General features: G+C 36.9%; 1 protein-coding gene across 1 annotated transcript in view; it reads left to right on the forward strand.

Annotated features, from left to right (window-relative positions):
* The window catches only part of PEX7 (peroxisomal biogenesis factor 7), a 41,730-nt gene that overhangs the window by 4,572 nt on the left and 24,585 nt on the right, over positions 1-12,573 (forward strand). The window contains exons 4-6 of the mRNA XM_088529681.1: positions 3,079-3,156; positions 3,453-3,561; positions 12,378-12,484. Of these exons, the coding sequence (XP_088385807.1) occupies positions 3,079-3,156; positions 3,453-3,561; positions 12,378-12,484 (294 nt within the window). The remainder of the gene's footprint in view (positions 1-3,078; positions 3,157-3,452; positions 3,562-12,377; positions 12,485-12,573) is intronic.

Raw genomic sequence — 12,573 nt, forward strand, 5'->3', positions numbered from 1 at the left:
GCTGCACCATCTGTTGTCTGTAAAATATGAATTTCTGCATCCAAGTCTTGGTTTAGCAGGGAGCATGGGGAGGTTGACGCGCTCAACCATGAGTTGGAAAGACAGTTTAGGACACGTGGGCTGAGTGTTTATTGTGAGATATGAAAGGATTGTCTTGATTCTTTTAAGTGTGCATTAAGATGATAGATCTCAGTGGGAATATAGCTAATAGTTTGTGGTAACCACTGGCAGACAGTGCTCTTTAAAGTGATTGACTACCTTAATCCCTATCTGACACTTTTACTGAATATTTTGTCACTGAGTTTTATAATTACTTCTAAGGCAAGATTGACAGGGATCAGTTTCCTATTTCCTAAATGAGATCATTGTCCTTCCTTGAAAAGAACATACAATTTTAATTTAAAAGCGCATCTTTATTATGAAAGGACAATGAGTTTTATTCCAGCACTAACCAACTGCTGAATCTCATGAATAAATTAGTCTAGTTTACTTTGGTTTTGATGAAGTCTCTGTGCAATGTGAGACAAAAGAATATTTCCATTAAATTTGTCCTGTAACTTGTGTCCTAACATTTATTTTGATTTTTTCTTAATATATATGTTTACATCTTTCGCTCTTCTTTGATCCTACCTATAGAATTTGTTGCTGCTATTTATACATAAATAGCATTAATACATTCTGTGATTATAAATAAAGCACTGAAAGACGGGCATTTTGAATTCAGGTATATGCTGTGTTCTCAGTCTTTTCCTGATGCTCAACACAGCTTCTCTTGAAGCATCTGTAAATTAGTGTTGGTTGATAGACATGAAAAGGCAAGAAGACTCAAACTCACCATACTTGGTTGCCCACGTTTTCCTCTCTTCATTCGTTTCTCAGTACCTGAACCTGTCACATGTCATGGAAAATAGCTCCTGCCTTTCCTAAGCCTGTTGTCTGTTCTGTGTGTGCATCTTGCCAGGAGGAGAATTGTTGCAGGTGCCGTTACCTCTGGTGCAGCTGCAGAATGCTGGGCAGGCCCACTCGTGGCTGCCATATGTATCCACATCAATAGCATAGCATGTGTGTAGCAGACCTATATGCTGAGCTTGTGAGTGAGCTGGAAGCCGTATGTGCACTTTGTGTTGTCTGTCTAGTACATCTGATATATCTGAAATATGTGGGGTGAGCTGAATATGTGATACAGGTACATGTTTTTGCAGACACATGTTTCTTCCTCGGCAGTTCTGGACTGGGGTCGGAGAGCCCAGTGCCTCCACTGGAGCTGCCTTTGTCCAGCTCTTGCGTGAAAGAGGCCGCTACCTAGTGACCTGTGTAGGGGCACTGTGGCACGACAGCTCACCAGATACACACAGTTACATCATCAGCTACACAGCAGACAGACTCGGGGGAAGGAGGGAGGTTAGTCCTGGAGCTGCTTTGGAGAATGTCTTTCATTCTAAAAAATTGAACTTTTTTTTTCCCCTCATTTTAATGGACTGAGGCAGGTTGAAGGGGAGGATATTTTAATGAGCTGGGGTACTGTTAGCTAGTTGACAAAAGTAGAAAGCCAAGGGGATGTAAAAGTGTAAACAAAACAGTAACTCTTGATTTATTATTTGTATAGTTTTTGTCAAATACTGCTACTGCTCGCATGTGTTTTGTGAACCCCTAACAAAAGGGCATTAGCACCACATGATGCTAGAGCAACATGCTTTTTGGTACATGGGAAACATGACATTGTAAGATTAAAAAAAAATGTATATGTTGCAGATGATGCACTGTTTTTCCTTGGGCAATGGCTGTCTTCCACTTATGTAAAATAAGCAAACAGATGAAAAACAGCTAATTGACACTGAATCCAGCATAGTCTGAAATGGAGTTAGGTGACTTCGGCTTTTGCTCCTTTAATTTTCTTTCCCAATTTCGCTTCTCTCTCTTTTTTTTTTTTTTTTTCTTTCCCTCCTCTGGTAGCAAAGGTCCAAACACTTTTACCTTTGAAATAGGGTTGCTTTAACTTAATGTATGATTCTGTCTGTGCCAGAGAGTGGGGCCAGTTACGCTGTGCTGCCGTAGACAGGGCATGTAGCGTGTTGTGGATAAGACCCAGCGACGTGCTGGAGCAAGATGGTCCTCGCTGGAGTGCAGATCCCTGATCAGTGGCGCAGCTGCTGAGAGCAGCGCTCTGCGGTCAGTTGCCACGTTGCTGAGAAGTGTCACGGAAGGCCATGTTGGATCAGGACCTCAGGCAGATGAACTGTTTAAGCTGGTCTTTATCCACCTTTAGCCCTGAAGTGGTTCAGGTTAAAACTGCATGTTGTTCATCCAGAGGTTTTGGAGCTCCAGTAATTGTCACACTGTGAATAGTCAACATTTCTGGCTGAGATAAAAATTAGAAGGAATTGAACCATACAGTGTGTATATAAAGTGAATTGGAAGGTAGCAATTGTGCATGATTTTGAAGCCTTGTAATATGAATATTACCCCCAAAAAAGTCTGAAGATCAGAGTATTTTATGGTATGTATTCTCCCTGACACCTCATCATCTTCCTTTTCTATGTAGAGTTATATTCTGTGGTAGTGGACACTCTGGGAAAACCAAAGATGCACATAATTAGAATTGGTAAAGAAGTAGTTATTGTTAGCTAAAACCTCAATGTTGACTCCGTAGTCAACTCTGAAGAGAGGTGTCATTAACACTGTTAGGGATTAGAAATTGTGAATGTTTAAATAATGTTGGAGTGGAGGTAAGAAGTCAGTCTGAGTTATGGCTTTTTACAGTGGAAGAAACTTCCAGTGATGGTGAGTGCATGCAGATTTTTAATGTCCTTTTCATTGTTTCAAGGTGTTTTATCTTTTTAGATATTTTCCTGAGCTATACGTGCTTTTAATGTGCCAGATTGAGAGACTGAGATGTTATAAATTTAATTTTTCCTCAGGTAAATGACATCACTAGCAGCTCTGTGATTTCTTTTATTTATTTATTTTTTAACTGTCTGTTTTAAAATCTGCAAATCCAGATGTACTTCATGGAACTTAGGCTGATTTGAATTTATCTGCTAATGCTGTTTCTAAATTAGGCCGTTATATCTTTTATAGGTGTATAGTGTTGACTGGAGCCAAACTAGAGGAGAACAGCTAGTGGTGTCTGGTTCATGGGATCAAACAGCCAAGCTGGTATGTTGTGTTTCTGCTGAAGGCAAAAATGTGATTTGTTTTGAAACTGATATTGCTTTGTGTTAAGAGACATTGTCTATTTACTTTTCATCTTTATTTTTAAATGGAAGCTGCGTTTCTGTTTTATCTGAGATGCTACCTTGGCCTTCAAAGGATGTCAGTTTAAGTGTTCAAGTACTTTTCATGATACACCGTAAAAAGAAATTCTTTTAGTCCTTTCTATACACACAAATCTTTTAAGAAAAATTTTCCCTGCTTTATTGCATGTAAACCTCAATATTTTTCTTTTTATTTAGTGGGATCCAGCTGTGGGGAAGTCATTACGCACTTTTAAAGGCCATGAAGGGGTCATTTACAGCACTATATGGTCTCCACACATCCCAGGTTGTTTTGCATCTGCCTCAGGTAAACATGGCTGTGAAGAATTTCTCCCAGCAAAAAAAATCCTGCATGGTGTCATGTTACTTTTGTGCTTTTTCCAGCAGGTGGTAGTGTGTATCATAGATAAAAACAGAGGAAGAGAACTACTTAGCTGTAGATGGATTTGTAGGCCCTATTGCGATCTATAAAACATTCTCTTGGCCTTTTAAACATGGATCAGAAGTTTTCTAGTAGTCAACTCAGTAACTATGTTGCAATTATTTTCTATTGTTTTATGTAGCTCTCATTCATTCATATGACTGTTCAGTAAACGTTATATACTTAATGTTCTGGTGTGTATTTTTGGTCAAGTTGTCACAAAATGCATAACATCATTTGGCTGTGAAGAATTTAGTTAATTCCTATTGAGTATTTTACATTCTGATAGAAATCACTGTGCTTTGTTCTTGGGCAAAGAAAAAATCAGTTTTGCTACTTCTGCCAGTTATGCGTCTTGCTGACTAATAGTCATAGTTGAGCTGGGACCAAAGAGACAAGGCAAAGAGGCTTTACAGCATTTTCCAGAAAATGCTCCTGTTTTGGGGGCACAAGCAGCGCTCTGGTGTTAGACCTGTGGTTGTTAACTGTTGCCTGGCTGGGGGAGAGGGGTGCTTTGAGCTGGACAGTGTGTTTGGGAAGCAGAGGAGCAGGAAAATGCTGGCCCAATATGAACATCAGTAGATTCACTCCAGTGGCTTAAACTTGTCTGATTTCAAATCTGTTTGAGTTTTGATAGTGATATAAATTGTTTAGTTCTTATATCAAGAGAGGAAACAAGTAAAAATATGTCTTTTTGTTAATTAAATTAGGAGAGAGGGTAGCACTTTTACAGATATTTTTCCTATTCTGTGGGAAGTTTGGTTAAAAAATGTGCGTGAATTTTATTTTATAAGATTTCAGTCTGTTTCTATCTGTCTTTGCTTGAACAATGGAACTCAAATAACTAACCAATTTCACATATTCCTTCTAGCCTAGCAGTGTTTGATAGCCAGGTACTGGTGCACAGATGCTTCCAACTTAATTGGAGGTTTATTAACGTAATGCTTGGGAAGTGCTTATCTAACAGGATGAACAGAAACTTAAGAGGATTGAGCCCTGCATACTGTTTGAGCAGAACCACTGAAATACAGCTACCTGCCACACAATACCGACTTAATACTATTTGGTCCAAAGTAAATGGTGAAAACAGTGTGGAGTTTTTTTTGCAGATTCTAGTTACAGTCTCTATGAAGCCCTGCTTGCTGAGAAACCTCCCCTCTGTGGCATAAAATTTCTCATGTCGTGCATGAACAAAAGGGGCTCTCCTGATCCACAAATTATTTTTGATTTTTTAGTAAGTGATTCAGCTGAACAGCTTCTAATATACTGCCGTTTGAACAGCTTTGGGAGACACTGCTAGGTGCCGTATACAATAGAAGTGCTCCTGTACAGCAGCAGATAATTGATACATAAGATGTAATTGATCTGTTCTTTCCTCACTAGGTGTGTTTGAAGGGTTTGACATAAACAGTCAAAGATTCTATTCTTTCGCAAATTTTAACTGTAATTCTTGAAAAGGTGTACTACAAAAGCCTGAAACTAATCACTGACCGATGACTCCATGATACAGGAGTTTTGCAGGAAAACCAATCCATTATATTTCTCTGCTATAAGTACTACTTGGATATGAAATAAAAATCCTGTAGTGCATTGCTAGGTGTAAAATCACGAAATAAGAGAAACTCATGACTTCAGAGTCATGTTGAACTCTCTTATGGTTTCCAAAGTAAAACATTTGGTGTACTTCTAAATGAAATAACTTCAGACCAAGATCTTGCATAGAAGTCATCAAATGCCAATGTGGAATGTCTTTCCTTGTTTTCTTTGGTTCTATTTCAAACTGAAAATTTCATGTGATTTGATTAAATTAAGTGAATTACTTCACTGCTAAAAATGTGTGTTGGGAGTTCGATCAGCAGTAACAAGCATCTTTCTGTGGTAGAAGTGCACATGTAGCCCTGGCTACAGATTCCATTTCCTTATTGGAAAGGCCCAACAGACGGTGTGTGGTCCAAGCAGCCCCTTCACTCTTCAGGGGTTATTGACTCTGCTAAGTCAGTCAAGTGAGAAGAAATGTTAGGGCAGCCAAGTGGAGCTGTCCAGGAGGCTGGGCATGCTCATCTGGGATTTGCAAGGATTCACAAGCACATAAAGATGTCAGAAAATTACAGGACAGAAAGCTTAATTTTGTTCATGACTGAACTTCTGCTGAGCTAAAGGTGGAGCTGAAAGAAAAGTGCAGTCTTGACATGATGATACACTTACTGGGAATCTCAACCTGAAGTTTTATGGTGTCTATTCTGGTGTGAACATGCTTTTTTGAAAATTGCTAATTGAAAACGGGCCTGAAGGGAAGCTTCCTGAACCCGCTTTTCTTTTTTCCTCCAGCTGCTTTAAATCATTCCTATTCATTCCTTTCTTGAAGAAGGCTGAGCTGCTTTAGGGTTATATTGAGTGTGTGTGTGTGTGTGTTCGCTCTCTCCAGTCAATTTCCTTTATTTCCTCTCACCTTACACACACACGTTCTCACAAGCACATATAGGCATATGTTAATGCTATAAAGTTGGAGACCTTCAGAAATGAACGATTTCATGTTGCAACTTTGTTTTTGTTAGAAAAATTATACTTAAGAAGTATAGTGTTAACCATAACTGGAAAACATATTGGTCTTGAAATATTTCTAATTTGTTAGGTAAACACTTGATATTGTGGGGAAGTAAATAAGCAAAAGGGAAGGAGATTTAGGAACTTTTGTATGCATCACCCCAGGCTTTGTGCTGCCGTTGTTTGAATCCACTCAGGTACCAGCAGACATTTAGTTTCCACTTAAGTAATTGGTTTATGAGCACTGAAAACTGAAACTGCAAGACACAGCAAAACAGCTGCTCAGAAGGACCATGAGGTGCCCAGACAACTTTGGCCTCAAGCTAATATGCTTAAATCTGGCCTTTGGAATATGATTTTCTATCAAATTAATATGAGACTAGAGAAGGAATGTGAACGAAGAAAATGAGAAACGTAAGACTGTAATGTGAAACATTTGAAGAACGTAATGCTAGGTGTGGAATGCTTGCTTAGGTCTTTGAGCTGAACACGTGCAGGAGGACTAACTTTGTGTGTAGTGGACAGTAAAATGTGATTAAATTACAGAAGAAAAATGTGTGAGGCTTCAGTTAAATTAGCTTTTATTCAGCATCTAATACACTTCCATTTAATGTTTGGAGAGATGTTTGAGATACTATACAACGCTGTGATCTTCATGTACAATCATTTATACTCTTAAGAGGCAGTTTAGTAATGCCTTATATTTTATTGTTTGCAGTTGGAGATACTACATTAACAAAAACAAGCAGTTAATTCTGTGTATATATAAATGAATTATGTTGTGATGTCAGTAATGATTTCTGAACTGATAAGATAAGCAGGATGTTCAGGTGGACGTGCAGCACCAGTGCAGAGCCCTGGCAAATGTCTGCCTTACAGTGGAGGAAAAAAAAAAAAAAACAGTGATGTGGAAAATGTGATTAAAGAATGACATAAATAACAACGGCTTCATGGCTAAAAGGGTTTAATGACTCACTGTGTCATTTGCCCAGAAGGTCTCTGCTTTTTCTTTCTTTTTTTTTTTTTTTAACCTGGAGAACAAATTGATGAGAAGCACATAAAGCAACACACAATGTTAGTATATAGTCAAACATAAATCAGTTGAACTAAATGAGCCTCAGCAAAGGCAGAGCAATAAGACTTTGCTCAGTCTTCTGGTTTACAAGGAAAGCATCCTTTGGAGTTTCATACATTTTTATTGTTCTTTAAATTTACCAGTGGGAACTGAGTGTACCATTTTATCTTTATCTGCATAACTGTAATATTTTTCAGTACATATATAAAATGGTCAAGAGAAAATATTGTGTTCTGGATTTGACAAAGCCCAGGGAGATTTAGAATGACTGTTAGCATGTAACTGAACTACAGGACCCTCTGTCTTAATGCCACATTCATTTTTAAATCATTAACACAATCATTAATTTTATTGATCTGGGTAGGTGCAGGCTGTTACATCTTTATCAAGTCATGAATTTTCAAACTGCTTTTGAAAACTGCAAGATTATATTTTCTCTATGCAACATAATGTAGATCAACTAACTGCATTCTTTGCTTAGAGAATTTTTTTCCATTCTTCTGTATTTCCTTAGGAGATTTTATTTTTTTAATTACACTAAAAAGTATTAGGAACTACGGCATTTTTGGTTTATGAATGAATACGAAAATTCAGTCTCCACACTTGGTGCACCCTCATGTTTGGTCCTCTTCTTTAAGGTTGCACTTGTACATCACTGTCTCTTGAATTCCATCTCGTTACCTGCCCTGATCTACTGACTTGCTTTCTTAAAAAAAGAAAAAGAAAAAAAAAAAAAAAAAAAAGAAAAATAGGGTCTTCATAGTCCTGTACCAGCAGATGGGTGTAGTCCAAGAGTTGTTGAGCCGTAGATTCAGAGATTGGGCTGACATAAAATTTTGGTGCATCTTTCAGTGCTTGGGATCTAAACAACTGCAAAGGCAGGCTATGAATAAACCAATTATCTTCTGTGAAAGAATAACCAGGAGAAGGTATATGTCTAAGAAGAGAAAAGATGCTGAATAAATGAGGAATAGTCGTGAGTGTAGCTGCTCATTAAAGAAAAGTTTTTCATGTACATTTTCAAGTTTGTTAACAAAATTGGACACTTTCAGTTCTTTTATCACAGTTTTTTTTCAAGCTTTAGTTTATTTCTGAAGCAGGAATGTAGCACAGGGCAAAAGAAAGAGTTGCTGGGAGAGTGAGAATTGCAGACAGGCAATTCCAAAGGTATTTGTGTTTGTTTAGGTTCCTACATAACTGAAGTAAATAGCCCTCAAACGCTAGCATCTCCATGGCTTGGTGTGAGTTCAGAAACACATTACAAGATGCTCGTATTCCTTTAGTTGTGTGTGGGAGGGGATCTGTTCTTTGCCTTTTTTTATAAAGTTCTTTTGTACTTATTTGCATGTCAAACGTGTTAAAAGAAAGACCACCATGAACAAGATTCAAGGCATCGCAAGAATGAGAAAAAGTTGGTCATTTGGGGAATCCAGATACTCCGAAGGGAGAACAAGGAGCTTCAGCTTAGCGCATGGCTTCTGCTGTACAAATCAGGCATTTGAAAAACAGCCTAACTGCAGAGATGATGCATTTGATTGCAGTTCTGCGAAGCTGCTGTTTGTGTTGTCATTTATGTGCCTGCTTTGTTCTGTCAAATTACATAATGAAATGACAAGGGTATTTTCATTTGAAACCTATTGCTTCAAGATGTACCACTGTGGTTTTGAATTCATCTGTGTCTTGTGTTCAGTAAGCTTTATTGAATGGACCCCTAATTTGCCAGCTCTTTGGAAATATCTATGAAGAAGTTAGTCTGGCCCTCAATTTGTGCTATGTGCTAGCAATAGTGCAGTGTTAATGAGCAATGCTTACTAGAACAGAGAGCATTTTCAGGTTGCAATATTTTCTATTAGATTGTCATCTTGTAATATAATGTTTCAGTGTTAAGCAGAAATAACATTTTTTTATAGTGAATAAGGATGTTTCGGGTGCCTCAGGTTAGATATATGGAGAGCTTTCCCATTCACTTAATAATATGGTAGGCTAGAGTAAGTCCATTGTGAAATAAATACAAGTTTAGGACAGAATTTTATTTATTTTACAAAATATTGTGAGTTTTACTAATTTCTTTTTAACAATCTGTTCTTGAAGCTGTTTTGATTTTAGCTTTACAGAATTTTTTTATGAGACTGAAAAATTAGTATTTGGGAAGTACATTTACACTCAAATTATGTTTACTTTGTATGTGCTTTATGGGAATAGATTTTGTACATTCAGTAGAACCCGATTGGGTGTTTTAAATAAACCTCCTTATTTGTATCACTCTTTCTCTTTATGTGGAATCCCAGAAGATTTACTAATACTGCAGTAGATCCATGGTTTATTTATATTATTTAAAGATGGGTTTTGAGTCATGAGATTTGAGTTCTCCTCTATTCTGTGTTTGATTCTGAGAAGATATTTTACGCTATTTTTTTTATCTTTTAAAAATATACAAGCAGACAAAATAACATGCAGCTGTTCAATAGATTGACATTAAGTGCATACTTTAATGAAGTTTTTTTAATGTTACACCATATATGCCAAAACTCGTGTCTTCTGTGCTGACTTCTTTTTTTACAGTACTTAAAAGTTAGATTATCCATTTTTCTCTTGAAGATCTTATGACGCTTCTCTTGTCAAGATGCATAAAATCAGCTTCATCTTGAAAATTTAAGTTAGCAGTACTTCAGTTCTTGGAGGAAAAAAAATCTGTCGATTAGAATACCTTCTGCTTTCAGATAGTGTGTGGAAATTTTTTTTTGCTTTCAGATAGTGTGTGGAAATTCTTTTTGCTTTTGTTCTTTGTTTGCTTGTTTTATTAATCTCTTAAATACCCAGCTATGTTAACGCTGTGCCGCAGCACTGTCTAGAGTAGATTGTTTAGCTGGTTGTTCTCACTGGCCTTCATGCATAATAATTTTTGAATGTGGCTAAAACACATCTGAGAGCGAAAAGTCAATATAAAACCTACGTGACATTTAAATTTCAAGCAAACTATGTCTCTCCACTATACTAGTCATTCCCATTAGCAGTCTTCATCCCTTGTATGGGGATGATATCCTTCTAGATTAGTATTTCTTTCAGAAGTTTTGAATAGATGAGTATGTATTGTGTAGGTCTATTGATTTGTCCAAGATTTCACAAATATTCATTAAAATGAAAGAAAACAAGTACAATATACAAACAAGTATGGCATCATAATTATCTAACAGACCAGCAGAAATCTGTTGCCATAGAGAAATTGCTTCTAACAAAAATAGAAATATTTTGTGGAGGAAACGTTGGCCACTTTTGTGGTTTCTTTGGGATGCCAATTGGAAGTGGCTGCTAGTGAATGTGATTGTATTCGGTGTCCTTTCCATGTATTTTTTAACTATTATTATCCTACTTCTGTTTTGTCATATGGAAAAAATGAAACCTCGGTAATGAAGATTTAAAGGAATTATGGAAATGTGGAAATTCAAGGATAATTAACAGCAATTTTCATTAAAATTAGCTATTAAATAATATATTGTGAAGTCATGGAAAAACATTTGAGCTAAAAACAGTGGTTGCTAAAATGTGTGATGTGTCAGGATTACACTATTAGTCACTTAAGCTAAAAAAGAAAAAAAAAAAAACCCTAAGACTCTTTCCTGATCTTTTCTGACTCTTTCCCTTGCAACTTAAATGGGAAGATGGATTTTTTTTGATTTGGGCTCTAATTCAGTCTGTTCCTTTGACTAAAAAGAGGTTCAGAAGGCTAAAAGGTGCGTTACTGGATTAAAATAATTCACAAATAGAGTCAGCCAGAATTAATAACATCCAACTTCAGTTTTTCAGAAGAAAATGGGGGGGCGGAGGGGAATAATGTTGTTTGTTTGTTTGTTTTACTCATGGGTCATTTTTTTTCTTTTATTAAATAATTGGGAATTTTGTATTTGATGTCAAAACTGTTACTGGCTGGCTAAGTTGTTCTTCCAAATGTTTTGGGGTTCTAATATAAAGCTACCGAGGCTGTGTCTGTAGTAGTTCATTCTAGTTCACCTGGATTTATATATTTATTTTACTTATAAATATTGTCTTGTCTGTAGTGAAATATGAGCTTCCCTTTCAAAGCTCTTATCTGATGAAGTATAAAATAAAAGCTTTCTAAATACATTATTTTATCTCCAAAAGCCTTAAGATTCAAATTGGTGTCTGTCCTGTGCATGCAGGCGTATTAGCCAGGCACGCTGCCTTTTCCAGCAAGCTCCTGCTGGTCCTATTTCCTCCTCTCCATATGTCGTTCTGTTGTTATAAGCACTGTACCAATATCTGGGGCTTCAACCAACTGCAAGGCATCATTCTGGGGAGTGCTGTGTGTGCACAGAGTAACAGACGTTCTCCTCCTTGGAAGTATTAAAATAGGCAAGGGGAATGAAAATGGAGAAATCATGTGTTGTTCCTATTTTACGGGTGGGGAATTTAGCCATCAACAGTATCTCTCACAATCATGAAATCTGAGGCAAAGCCGACAACTAGAGCTAAATTTTCTGTAATCTCTGTAGTACCATAGTCCCAAGGCCATTCTTATGACAAGCATTCAAGATTAGAGCAAATGTTGATTTTAATATAAGTAGAAGTTTTAGTGTCATTCTGCTATCTTCTACACTTTTAATGAAGATCTGTGTGCAGCCTTAGCACATGGCTAGTATGGGAAAAGTGCCTGTATTTCTAATTTTGCTGAAAGAAGTTGAGTATAAGTTGCCTTTCACTTTATACAGACCAAGACCATGAGTGTAGGTACTTCTCTTCGGTGACTTGCAGAGAAAACTTGTTCATCATTTTGATCTCCTAAGTTAATTTTGAAATGGACCATAAAATGTATTTGAGTAAAATGTATTTGAATATTTTACCCCATTTCTTTTTAGTCTGAGTTTAAAAAGATAATGGAAGTGTTGGTAACAAAATGAAACACGTTGTGCTTCCTTGTGTGCGTCTGTGCTTGTTTTCTTTGGCCTGCAGATGGTTTGTATTTAATAGAACTGAGAAATCATTGTCTACTCAATAGTACTGTATTAATAGTACCTCTCAACTGATTCATCAATTGATAAATTACACAAAATTATCTTTATTCCAGGTGACCAGACTTTAAGAGTTTGGGATGTGAAAGCCCCTGGAGTCAAACTCGTGATTCCAGCTCACCAGACCGAGATCCTGAGCTGTGACTGGTGCAAGTATGATGAGGTATAGTCCTGTTCATCCAACTGCTTTTCAAATGGAATCACTTCCATTAAATAGCTTTTTTTTTTTTTCTTCTTTAATGCTATATTAGT

This window comes from Tinamus guttatus, unplaced genomic scaffold (assembly GCF_059628265.1).
Source record: "Tinamus guttatus ecotype Peru unplaced genomic scaffold, ASM5962826v1 Tinamus_guttatus_pri_ptg000336l, whole genome shotgun sequence".
Taxonomy (NCBI): domain Eukaryota; kingdom Metazoa; phylum Chordata; class Aves; order Tinamiformes; family Tinamidae; genus Tinamus; species Tinamus guttatus.